Source organism: Calidris pugnax, unplaced genomic scaffold (assembly GCF_001431845.1).
Source record: "Calidris pugnax isolate Ruff unplaced genomic scaffold, ASM143184v1 scaffold22, whole genome shotgun sequence".
Classification (NCBI taxonomy): Eukaryota; Metazoa; Chordata; class Aves; order Charadriiformes; family Scolopacidae; genus Calidris; species Calidris pugnax.
Genome location: NW_015090763.1, coordinates 1,435,551 through 1,449,112, shown reverse-complemented (window position 1 = coordinate 1,449,112; position 13,562 = coordinate 1,435,551). Strand labels below are relative to the sequence as shown.

The 13,562-nt window shown below is 44.7% G+C and overlaps 1 protein-coding gene across 1 annotated transcript in view; it reads right to left on the bottom strand.

The window, feature by feature from the left end:
- Positions 1–13,562, bottom strand: part of BRINP1 (bone morphogenetic protein/retinoic acid inducible neural-specific 1) — a 92,052-nt gene that overhangs the window by 60,487 nt on the left and 18,003 nt on the right. Inside the window, exon 2 of the mRNA XM_014949748.1 lies at positions 1,534–1,801. Coding sequence (XP_014805234.1) covers positions 1,534–1,751 — 218 coding nt within the window. The 5' untranslated portion in view covers positions 1,752–1,801. The remainder of the gene's footprint in view (positions 1–1,533; positions 1,802–13,562) is intronic.

Here is a 13,562-nt window from a genome sequence, read left to right as displayed (position 1 = left end):
GTGTTGCCAGTAGGGTATTCACTAGTCCTTTCCTACCTCCTACTTTGCATGGTTGTGTTTGCAAGTGTCTTTCTGAACCGCAACAGGACTATATAATTATGGAAATGCGCACATGGCTACGAGAGCTTTGCAGTCTCTTTGGGTTTTAGAGCAAATCTCTTGACACTTGCTGGCTTATTCCCCTTCACTTCGAAGTGCTTGCTGCTTTAATCAGAGTCGCATATGAGCACCCCAGCTTTTCATGTTAAAGCAATAAAAAAAAAAGAAAAGTGTTTTCCTGGATATCACAGCTGGCAAGAAGTCCTTGAAACAAGCAAAAACAAAGGCTTAAAAACCTAGAAGGCAAAGGAAAATCCAAATTCTGCCTATTCCCCGTAGTTTTTTAATTGGAAGACTTTTAAACCAAGACTACAGTTCTGGGGGGCAAGTCTGACATATACATGGAGATAATCTGTGAAGGTCTGTGGTACCAGTACACAGGCTCATGCACAGCAGTGTGAGCACGGCCGTACTGATGTTTGTCTTGACTTAAACCAAGACTACAGTTCTGGGGGGCAAGTCTGACATATACATGGAGATAATCTGTGAAGGTCTGTGGTACCAGTACACAGGCTCATGCACAGCAGTGTGAGCACATACTGATGTGTGTCTTGATTTCTGGATATCACAGCTGGCAAGAAGTCCTTGAAACAAGCAAAAACAAAGGCTTAAAAACCTAGAAGGCAAAGGAAAATCCAAATTCTGCCTATTCCCCGTAGTTTTTTAATTGGAAGACTTTTAAACCAAGACTACAGTTCTGGGGGGCAAGTCTGACATATACATGGAGATAATCTGTGAAGGTCTGTGGTACCAGTACACAGGCTCATGCACAGCAGTGTGAGCACATACTGATGTGTGTCTTGATGTCTTTATGTCTGTTCTTGCCCACATGAACCTTAAGCTATTGGCATTTCAGTTTGGTACAGAGGCTTGGTCTGCCCATAGGTACACTGATTTGAAAACCATACTTGTGAACCTGCCTGTGAACTGATCTGTCACCACAAACGAAGTACACCCACACCCTTGGTCCCTTTTTATCTCGATCTATGCCGTGCACATTGCCATGGTACCACAAATGTCTTTATGTCTGTTCTTGCCCACATGAACCTTAAGCTATTGGCATTTCAGTTTGGTACAGAGGCTTGGTCTGCCCATAGGTACACTGATTTGAAAACCATACTTGTGAACCTGCCTGTGAACTGATCTGTCACCACAAACGAAGTACCATCCAACCCTTGGTCCCTTTTTATCTCGATCTATGCCGTGCACATTGCCATGGTACCACAATACCTTCATCTCACTATCAGAGCACTACGTGAGCCTTTGAAGCAGTTTGCATTGCCAGCTGAGGACGATGGAGAACCACAGAAACATTTCCAGGTGGAACGGGGACAATGATGAGTCTCCCATTGACTACGAGCCCATGGGAGCTGGCTGAGTTCCCACCACTTAACAACTTAGCCAAGCTACAGGTGCTGTAGGAAACCAACATACCTGTATATTTTATATCTGGTTGTAAATCCTTGACGATGTCTTTCCACAAAGGATAAGTAGCTCCGTGAGTGGTGGAAAGGCCCCCTGTCTGAAATAAGCCAATCAAACTCCTTGGAGACATGTTGGTTGGTAGCAGCTGGGTCCTGGTGGGAGGGCTGTACTAGTATATGGTCCCATATAAACAGGAGGTAGAGGAACTCAACAAGCCTCCAGTTCATGCTTTTCTGTCTGCCTTTTTCCTCTCATTCTTGCTCCATTCTGTGGAGTCCTGTTAAAAAAAAGAGGGAAGAGGAGGAAGGAAAGAGAGAGAGAGAGAGAAATGGAGGGGAGGAGAGGAAGGAGGGAGAGAAAGAGAGAGTTTAAAAATGGGAATCGCTTTGATCCTTTGACAGCTGTCTCTCGGGGTGAAAATAGACATGAAAAATCAAGTTTTAAAAGACTTCAGTCTGCCTCTTGTTACCGCTTAAGAGAATTTGGCAGTGTTTTATTCATGTACCTAAGTGGTGCCTTTAACCTCCTGAGCGTACACCACCTTTGAAATACCCAGGTCCTGACCTGAGACATCCTCACCCCAGCTTTTCCATCACTCCCCTCGTGAAGTTCTCCGCCGTGCCGCCGAGGCGAGTGAAGGCTGGGCGCAGAAGGTGGCTGCACCCCAGGCTACAATTACCCCTTTATTGTCCCTTTAATGCCGTGCCAAAGAAACGTGTCTTCTGCTTTCATGTCTCTCTGATGATCTGTAATCCATACTCCATGCAACCTGAGCAATCTATAAAGACCCAGCTCTCACTTTAAAGCGTTGCCAAAAAAAGAAATAAAACAAAATAATTACCCAGGCTTCAATGACGAGCACATGCGGACACACAGGCGTGCCTTCAATGACGAGCACATGCGGACACACAGGTTTGCACACACACACACAGACACACACACACACAGAGGACTATGAAATCCTGCCAAACTTTGAAAGATATAAATCACCTCAACCTGCTTTTCCTGCCTGGGTGTTTGGGAGGTGGGTGTCTGGTGGAGGGGGACAGGAGCTGTTGCTATTTCCATTGTGGTAGGACCCGGAGGCTCTTCCCAAGATCAAGGCTCTGCAGGACAACATACTGAACATGCATATTCAGTGCAGGAGATTTACCAGGGGGCTTAAGGGGATGCTCCACACCACCTGGTGCAGGGCACGCTGTCGCTCGCATGGTGGGAGAGCGGCTGTCCCTCTGCACCGCCCCCCCAAATCAAATCATGGCTGGGGACAGCCCCGTTCCAAGCCAACTCCTCTCCCCGATGTGTTTAACAGCTAAACAGACAAGACATATGATGAGTGGGAAGGGAAACAGAGGGGTGAGACGCCTTGCCAAAGGTTACGCAGCAAGCCAGGGATACAGCTGGAAGAGAGCCCTCGTCTCCTGACTCCCATTTCCAGCGTTTCAGCCATTAGATCATCCGCCTCCGCAGTCATGCTGTTGGCATGGTGCCCCTTCTCCGCACGAAGACGTGGGCTCCGTCGGTGGAAGGTGCTACAGTCCAAGCTACAGATGATAGGACAAGGGGTAACAGCTTCAAGTTGCGCCAGGGGAAGTTCAGGTTGGATATTGGGAAACATTTCTTTACTGAAAGGGTTGTCAGGCATTGGAATGGGCTGCCCAGGGAGGTGGTGGAGTCACCATCCCTGGAGGTATTTAAGAAACGTGTAGACATGGCTCTTCAGGGCATGCTCCAGTGCCCAAGATTATTGGTTTGTGGTGGGATGTTGTGTGGGTGGGTGATGGTTTTGGTTTGGTTGTTGTTTGTTTAGGGGGTGGGTGGTGGTGGGTGGTTTTGGGTGGGGTTTTTTTTTCAGCAGCCCAGCCTGTTTAGGTTGCGTTCCTCCTCCCTGGGAATTGCTGGTGCTGCTCTCAAAGAGTCCTCTCCGTATGCAGGACGTGTTCCTCCTCCTGCCCACCTCCTGTCCATCTGGCTGCCTTGCTGAGTTTTGTGGAAGACGTGCCAACACGGTGGGCACACCCGGGCAGGCAGAGAAAGCTTGAGGATGCATCCCCCTGCTTCTGGGAGCACAAACCTGGCCAAACGTTGGCCTTAGGACAGGTGATGCCCACCTATTTTTGCAGAATATAGTGCGAATATATATATATATATATATAAATATATAATAGATACATAAGGTATATATATTATATATAGCTGCAGAATATAGCGCAGAGAAACTGTAGCTACTCTTTAAAGCAGGAGAAATTAGAGCTTGGCTACAGTCAGATTTAGCATCAGCCTTATTTGTACGTCTCCAGAAACCCTTCTGCTTTTGAGTCTGAGTCCACCATAAGCACTCCAAAAGTTTCCAATGCCCAGAGAGACAAGGTTTTGCTGTCAGTATAGGAGAGCCCAAACCCAGGTGTGCTAGAGGAGCCACGCACATTTGCAGCAGAGCAAGAACATCAGACCTTGGATGGTACAAGGATGGTGTAAGACCTCTGGGCATCACCATTCACGGTCAGGGTGGCCATCTCCTCTGCTCCAGGAGCTTTCACGGGGAGCAGGGTGAAGCTGCAGCCCATGGTAGGGAGTGTGTGTGTCTCCCATGTGGGTGGATGGAACCTGGTTGCACGACGGGGGGCACAAGCGTTTGTGTGTGCACGGCGGGGTGTGGGAGTGCTCACGTGTGCACAGCATGTGTCTGTGGAGCGGCAGGAGGCTCCGCAGCGCTCGGCAAAACCGAGCTGGGTAGGTCTGGTTGAAAAATGACAGTCAGTCAGCTGTTGCTTTACATGAAGAAATGAGAAAAGAAAAAAAAAACCAACCCCAAACTAAGTATGGGAAAGCCAACGAATGTTCGCTTTTTCTGTTGGGCACACATAAAATTCTTTGCAATTGCAGGTAGAATATTACTGTTATTAAACCTAATAGTACCTGCGGCTCCTGACTGAGGAGGTTGTTCTTGTTCTGGAGGCAAGTATTTAATATCGGGCTTCACCACTGACTCCCACTTCACCCATCACTGTGGCAGTTCTCGGTGCTTTAGTCCCTCACCTCTCAAAAAGGACTGGTTCTACTTTACCTTACAAAACTGGGGTTTGGGGAGTTTCTAGTCCCACATTAAGGGGAACAGAGCACATTCCAAGTGGGCTACACTACATCTCTGCTTCCATTCGCAGTAGCCATGAACCTGAGGTGATTATGGGGAAATGCTCCCAGCTACATCCCACCACCAGCATTTCCAAATTCCAGTGCAGGAGTTCATTTCTCCCGCTTCTCCATTTAGGCTGGTTCTCTGCTTTCCAGCTCTTTGCAGACCCACAATGTCCCATCACAGGGAGCAGCTGCAAACTCAGCACATTTGCCATGAGACGGGTATGCAGATTTGCTGCTGATAACAATCAGTTGTTCTGTACACATTGTTCGAGCTCGCTTGGTTGTCTGTTCATTAAACTCATCCATAACTAATTCCTTCATCAGCCGGCCTGGATCAGTTTCCCTTTAAACATTTCACTTTCTATTGAATTTCTATTGCAAGGAGAGGAAGGGAGCTTTTACAGACCGAAGCAGGGTGACAGCTCACCTCCCATTCCCAGCACAGTGCAAGGGCAAAGCAAAATAAGAGAAGAGCCAAATGAAATGGGTTTCAGAGAAATCCCAGCGTGTCCTCCCACATGCAAGCATCGTACACTGGGGAGATATCAGCTTATAGAAGAGGGGAGATATTCACTAATTCCACACACACACACCTCTTCATCCTCCCTTCCTTTGCTTTTAGCTCAGAGTTAGAGTCAGGATGGTTGGAGTTGTGATGGTTCTTAACCGAGGGTTAAGACATGGGGAGAACATACCTTGAGATGACTAGAAGAGATGGACACATCTCCAGTCTGGAAGCTGGCTGTATCGCTGCTGAGAGCAGTGAATGGTGCCTGAGGCAACTGAGGATGGTAGAGCACAATTGGGTCTAGACAACTATTACACCATCAACTTTAATTTTTTAGTAGTATCTTTTTCCCCCCTGTAGCTGCTGTAGAGATGTTGTTTCGCATTAAAGATTAATACACACCACAGGGCTGGTCCCCATGGAAGCTATAAAGCTTACTAAAGTGGGATTATTTTGTGTCTAAGGCAATATTGTGAGGTGCATTCAATCTAACTCCTAACAAGTCTGAATCTGAAATTAATTTGTCAGGTGTCTTTATGGGGCTCCACTGATGTAAGATACATTCCGGGGATTTTGCTAAAGGGATGGTGGAAGAAGGGGCAGTGAGGTGATGGCTCCAAGTATATAGCCCTTGGGTAGGAGACACAAGACTATTTAAAACTAAATCTGGCACAGACACAATCTCTGCACTAAAGGGGAGGCTTAGGGGAGTCAGACACTGGGTTTTGATCCAGGAATCCAACATTCTGCTCAGTTTTGCCCCAAACATCCTCTATGATCTTGGGCAGTGCCCTTAGATGCACTAAAGGGGAGGCTTAGGGGAGTCAGACACAGGGTTTTGATCCAGAAATCCAACATTCTGCTCAGTTCTGCCCCAAACACCCTCTATGATCTCGGGCAGTGCCCTTACATGCTTTTTTGCCTCACTTTCCAATTATCAGCACGGAGACACTATACTATTTGATGACTTATTTGACTGCTTGGACCATGAACTTGTTGGAGAGGCCCTCATCTGGGTACAGCACCTAGCAAAACCCAGTCCTGCTCATGTAGGACTGGTTCAGCAGGTGTCCCTGTCCTGTAAGCAATGAATGAGAACCATCTCAAGGTGTTGGGAAGCTTTGTAACGCAGCAGTTAAAAAAAATAATCCAAGCTACAAAGCCCATTTCCACTCAGGAACACTACAGAGCACTGCAGTTCTCTGGATCTTTCTGATTCCTGTCAATAAACATGATCCCCCAATTGTCACATCTGTTAATAAACACGATCGGTGGGTGAGCCAATTCCGGGGATTTTGCTAAAGGGATGGTGGAAGAAGGGGCAGTGAGGTGATGGCTCCAAGTATATAGCCCTTGGGTAGGAGAGCCAAGACTAACTAAAAGCTAAATCTGGCACAGACACAATCTCTGCACTAAAGGGGAGGCTTAGGGGAGTCAGACACTGGGTTTTGATCCAGGAATCCAACATTCTGCTCAGTTTTGCCCCAAACATCCTCTATGATCTTGGGCAGTGCCCTTAGATGCTTTTTGCCTCACTTTCCAATTATCAGCACGGAGACACTATACTATTTGATGACTTATTTGACTGCTTGGACCATGAACTTGTTGGAGAGGCCCTCATCTGGGTACAGCACCTAGCAAAACCCAGTCCTGCTCATGTAGGACTGGCTCAGCAGGTGTCCCTGTCCTGTAAGCAATGAATGAGAACCACCTCAAGGTGTCGGGAAGCTTTGTCACGCAGCAGTTAAAAATAATCCAAGCTACAAAGCCCATTTCCACTCAGGAACACTACAGAGCACTGCAGTTCTCTGGATCTTTCTGATTCCTGTCAATAAACATGATCCCCCAATTGTCACATCTGTTAATAAACACGATCGGTGGGTGAGCCAGGACATAGGCTAAAGTTTATAGCAAATAAATAGTCGGAGAAGAAAATTTTAGATGTACTTCCCTGTCCTGTAAGCAATGAATGAGAACCATCTCAAGGTGTTGGGAAGCTTTGTAACGCAGCAGTTAAAAAAAATAATCCAAGCTACAAAGCCCATTTCCACTCAGGAACACTACAGAGCACTGCAGTTCTCTGGATCTTTCTGATTCCTGTCAATAAACATGATCCCCCAATTGTCACATCTGTTAATAAACACGATCGGTGGGTGAGCCAAGACATAGGCTAAAGTTTATAGTAAATAAGTAGTGGGAGAAGAAAATGTGAGATGTACCGATTTTGAGTCATGTTACAGCCAGTTTCCAGCATTGTCCATCATGAAGGTACATCCCTCAATGCAAATGGAGATTTCTGCTACAAGCCCTTAGTTTGTTAGGTGGTTTAAGATGGCCTTCTTCTAATCTGAATTCAGCCTGGAACATTAAATGTTCCTTGTCTTATGAGTCTTCAGCATTCTTGGAGGAAAAATAGGCAAGTACTTTCTGTAAAGTGCAAGTTGTATTTGAATGTACACTTAATTTTGTCGTGATTGATATCTGTGTGTTAATTATATTCTATTTTAGGCAATACCTTTGCTGTCACAAGGCAGTGCCTTTTATCCAAGGAGTTCAAATTGAATTAGAGACATTAATTAAAGCTCTCAGCACTCTAGTAAGGCAGGCAAGTGCTGTTACTCCCATTGTTTCTTGAAATAAGAAGAAAGGAATAAAGCTGGGTGTCTACTTAGCCACTTAAAAGGTAATTTTTATACAGTGGGATAGCTCAGAATGATGGATTTTGCACAAAATGATATTGCAAGGTCTGTTTCATACGAGGGAGGCTGAGGAGCCTCAGATCACTGCTATAAATGGGAAAGCAGAATGCAGGAACTCTGATTCTCCATTGCTTGCTGTAAACACTCCACTACTCCTCTGCCTCCTGGGATTTTTCTGTCTCTCCTCTAACCTCTGTACCTTTTATTTATCCCTTCTATTAGATTCAAATTGATCTTGCACACATCCCTTCTGTTTTCTCATGCTCATTGTTGTAAACTATTTCCATCAGAAATGCAGACTCAGGAAAGAGAAATTACTGAACACGTTATTTTGCAGTAAAGAAATAAGTCCCCTATCTCTTTAAGCTTCATGCACCAATAATTCTTTCTTGTGTCCCACATTTGGTTCTTGGCAGGTTGAGAGAGGTTTCTGCCTGCTGCCATTTACCAGAGGGAAGAGGCTAACAATTGCTATTTGTACCCGAAACACTTCTGTTCTGCACCAACTTCACACGCAGCTTTAGGATGCTGATAAATTAGTAAAAGACTGAAGTGTCGAGGGAGAGATGAAACAGCTTATGTTAGTTTAGAGCTCGACCCTATAAAGTGATGAGCATCTGACCTCATTTCAGCAAACAGCTTAAGTGTATCCTTAATTTTAAGTATGGGAGACACTCTCCTAGATTTTACTCATCCACCCCTGCTTTAAGTTACCTGTGCACTCCCATTCCTGTAGGCAGGTAACTACTGCCCTGCACCTTTACAATTTAACTCATGTTAAGTCACTGGGTGCAACTGGAGCAATAACATTTATGTCCTGCACCTCATTCAGAGCTGGCCCATGAAAACACTGAAAGGTGGTTACCACCCGTGAAGCAGCTTTAGCTGTCTCTTGGAAATGCTGGCCAGAAATCCAAGGGAGGACATCTTCTATGTGTCAGGGCCAGGGGAAAACAGGGAACATGGGTGGAAAGGGATGGAGAATCCAATCTGTTAGGGTTTTTAAGTCATATGCACTTCTGTGGATAAACCTCAGCCCTGGGAAAACAGAATTTGGTCCTTTCTACCCTTGATGTCTTTACAGCTCAAGCTGCCGAGGCTGATGTCTGACTACAGTCAGGGATGGAGCAGCAGTTCCGCAGTGGCTCTGACTTTCTGGATGACTGTGGCACACAACATCCTAAAATCCCAAATGGTTTCAAAGCTATTTCTTCATGGAAGTGGGATTTCTCCATTTCGGGCAGTGATGGGTGAATTCCCCCCCAAACCTTGGTAATTCTGCACTAATCAGTGTCTAAATTTATTCTTTAACCACTCTTTAACCATTTCAGTTTAAAATATGCATGAGTGGTTAGATCTGAGAGATGTTCATCAGCTGACCCATTTTTTGGGTGAGAAAAGGAGGGAGAATAAGAAATACCTCTCCAAAAATACCAGCACAGTCCACAAATTCACTTCACTTTTGCCAAACTGTTCATGCTGAAAAAAATAATGATTGGGAGATGTCAGTGTTTTGGTTGTGAGAGCACCAAGGGGAAATATTTCCAAATCTCCATTTGAAACTACTAGGCTTTTTTTTTTTTTCTCCTTTTGATCTGTCTTTCCAGCCTCTTAAAAGAGAACAGTGATAAAAATATTTCTTTTGACCCCAAATGACTTAGAGGAGAAAAGGTTTCTTCCCCTTCCAGTTTGTCAACACTTTGCTTACAACTTGTCAGAATATTCAGTGAACCAAAACCACCCTACAAATCCTTCGTTATTAATGCAGTTCAACGAGCAGCCTAAAGGGAGCAGGTCTTGTGCAGAAACTCTAATTACTCCTTGCCTATAGCGAGGCGAGAATCACACTGGTAACAACTAGGTACCTGTTTTCAGCTCATTTGTCCCCGCACTTCAGCTAATTATAAACTACTGGTGTTATTATGATGAGGATGAGAGGCGGCTTGAAACTGAGGAAGTGTGGCAGGCGTGCAACCTCCACCAAGTCACATCATCAGGTGGCACTGGACAGAAGGAATTAAAATCCATTAGTCCTCGTCATAAACCTACTAGCCAACGTGCCAAAGCCACCACTCTGAAACCCAGGAGCCACACACACTTGGTTCAGGGCTCTGCTTAGAAAAGGGATCCATCTAACAGTGCTCAATAGATTGAGAACAGAACTGAAAGGATCTTCTGCATATGGCCATAGGTATGTGGTGGAGCACCACGTTTTGAAGACAGTCCTGTTGAATCTGAGACTAGAATGGTGTCGTGCTAGGTGCTGTACAGACAGAAACCAGAAAGGCGGTCCATGCCCCAAAAAGCTTACAATCTAATTAGAAGACCAAGGACACCAGATGGCCAGGGACAGATGGGGGAACGCGAGGGAACAGTGAGATAATACCGCTCAGCGGGCTGCGGAGCAGTGGTGTCAGCACACCAGCAGCCCTACTGTTGGCAAGATTTTGATAGCTATTGTCAGAAATGAGAGTTATAAATAGGGAGGCTGGATAATGAGCTAGCTTTGTAGATGTTTGTGAGGAACTCCTCTCATTTGTGAAGTGGCAGAGATAGAATGAATATAGATGATAATAATAATGATAAATTGCACTTTTCTGAGCTGCTTATTAAAAAAAAATATGGTGGGTGGTGAGCAGTGATTTCTATTAAACATTGCCCTGAACTTCAAATTATTCCTACTATTATTAAATTATTGTCCAAGCTAGTCCACTTCCCCATAATTTCATTCTAAGTTACACAAAAATGCAGCTCCGTCTTCTGTCTTCTCAGTATTTATACACCTCATATTAAAGTCCAGTAATCTCATAAGTGTTGATAGGTTTTTATCCTTGCGGTAGCTTTAGGAGATTGGGAAATGCTCTTTCTCCTATTCTGCAGAATGGGAACCGAGACACGGGGTAGATTAATGGCTTGTCCTAGATCATTTTATAACTGCTTCAGGAATTCAACCCAAATCTCTTAAGTCTCAGCTCAATGCTACGTCTCCTTGCAGTACCCTTCCTACGCACCTTCATGCTACTATTCCAGAATTAGCCAAGACTTGCCACAGAGCTGCTTAGAATTTTTTTGGATTGCTCATTTTATGTCAGAAAAATGCCAATTCATCAGAGGCAAAACACTTTGTAGAAATTTGTTGATTTAAGGGGGGAAAAAAAAGCATTTTGATAAAGTCAGCTTTTCTTTGGAACAGAACGTGTCGAGTGTTCTGTTTGGAAAGGATTGGTTCAAGATTGTGTTTTGTTTTTCATTACATGTTGAGTAATATACATTAAAAATCAAAATGAAGTGTTTTCTTAAACAGTATGTTTTGACTGAGCCAAAATAGATTTTGTAATTTATGCATAAAAGGAAATGTCCAAATTCATTTAATACTTTTTTTGCCTTTTGGAATGAGAAACACCTGCAAACCATGCAAAATAAATAAACAAAAATCATACTATTCCCTACATTTTTTTTAACAGGAAATTTCAAAGAGAGCAATCTGAAAATTTAGTTCAAAGACGCCTGTGTCAGAGTCCAGAAACTCAGGTTTTGGTTTCATGCCTGTTCCATTCTGTGTGCCAGTCTTGCCTTTCTAAAGTATTCCATTGCAACAATAGGGACCTGCAGGCAAAGGGCTCGAAGGAGAAAAATATCGAAGCCAAAACTGCCCCAAAGAACAATAATGTAATTTTCAACTCAAAAGATCAACTGTTATCCCACACCAGACATTCTGTTGCTCTGAAGTTTATTCCTGGGCAGGGACTTTACCACCACTGCCCCATGGAGCGATCCCGCTCCATATGAGCTGAGAAATGCAAACTAACCCTGTTTATTTTGGTGTGTTAGGAAGCTGAGGTTGCCTGGTGATCTTTGCAAATTATTTATCTTCCTGGTTTTGTGTCCTTCAGAAAGGAGCTGAGCTCTTGACCTGGGTCTTTGGTGTTCCTCTAGCCCCTGCTGGAGGAACAGAAGGGGTTAAAATCCACCTGCCCGTTGCTTCTCCTGGTACAGCTCCTGCTGCTTGGGTAATGACAGCCCTGCCTGCCAGGATGGAAAGCACCATTTAACTCAGAGCTTCCCATGGGCACTGGGTTGTGCCACCACTCGCGTTGGATGAAGCCAAGGGAGCCAGGGGCAGCTGAAGAGGGGAGGGAAATGGGACCACGAGTTGTTGGTGGCTGCCAGTTGTGACCCAGGGCAGATCCGCCTCCTTTATCACGCCAAATGCATCAAGAATTTGCAGTGGCTATAAAAAAATCTCCCTCTGCATTTAACCACACTGGCTCCTGAGGCCACTGCCTTAGAGCTACAGTCCTGCCAGGTCACTCCGGAGATGGTGAGACCTCCCAAGGACCTCCTTCTGGTGGCTCAGAGGAACAGAGCTGCAACTGGAACCAGTGTGAGGTGGTCACGGGCAGGGGCTTGGTACTGCCTGGTGGATGATGCCCAGTGGCTCAGAGATGTGTTACATGAATCACCTGCTGATTTAAGCATTTAGGAAGGATTCCTTTAGTGCGTAAGACACTGGTCTGAGGCTGAAAACACTCAGGTTCAGCTCCTTCTACCACCCTGCCTCCACATACAGGGGAAGTTATATGCACATTAATGCACAGGCGTTTAAATTCAGGCTAGAAATGTGAGCTAGAATGTGCAATAGCCCCAGAAAACACCATTTTATCAGCAGCTTATGAAACAAAAGCCAGAAATCTTGACTGAAGGTCTCTCACTCTAAGCATGCATCCACGCAGGCTCTGCAGTCGCAGGTTCTCCTGGAAGGTCTATTGAAGTCAATGAGCCTTGGGTTGGATCTCATTGCAAAAAGATAATCAAATATCATATTAACTCTTAATTCGGAACAGCATATTAAATTAGAAGCTCAAATTAACCTGAAACTGCATTTATATAATGAGAAGATTTAAAATCTGTGCATCATGAAGGTGGGAGAACTCCTAGCCAAAGCCCTTCTCACCAGCCTTGAATCTCAGAGCCAACCTACCCGCAGCACTGCCTTTCAGCCTATGCCCTAAGCCTGGGATTTCCACCAAGACAGAAGAATGTGTGGAAAATAAAGCCATCTCCTACTTACCAGTATTAATCTGTCAAACACAGAGGGCTGTTACTAGCTAGACCCTGGCCAATGCCAAGAACTGAAAAATCCCAGAGGATATGGAGAATCTGCACTGGCATCTGACCATCACAAATAGCCTCTTCCATCAGCTGCACAGATTTGTTAAAATATGAAGGAACTCAGTCCTTGCTGGGATTAGCATCCAAAACCACTCAGGCCTGAGCACCTCAAACATTAAAGCAGTTTGGTTCCCAAGTTTAAGGCCACCTCTAGCTGTGAGTTTTATTTATTTCCTTCTCTGAGACTGTTCTGCTCTGTGCTAAATCCATCTTCTGACCACCTGGAGCGTTTGCGAGTCTTGGCTGTGATGCTTGTCTGTTTAGATAGACTGTAAGCAGAGCTGGTCAAAAAATTTTGACAGAACAGTTTTTCGCAGGAAAACGCAGTTCTCTTGAAATCGAAACGTTGCATGGGAACATGTCAATTCTGACAAACTTTTTTATGTTTAAAGTGTCAAAACAAATCATTTTGATTTTCTCTCTTCATTTCAGTTATACTGAAATGTTTCATTTTGAGGAGATAAACACATTATTTTAATGTTGTTTCAATTAATTTGTTTTGACATTTTTACATATCC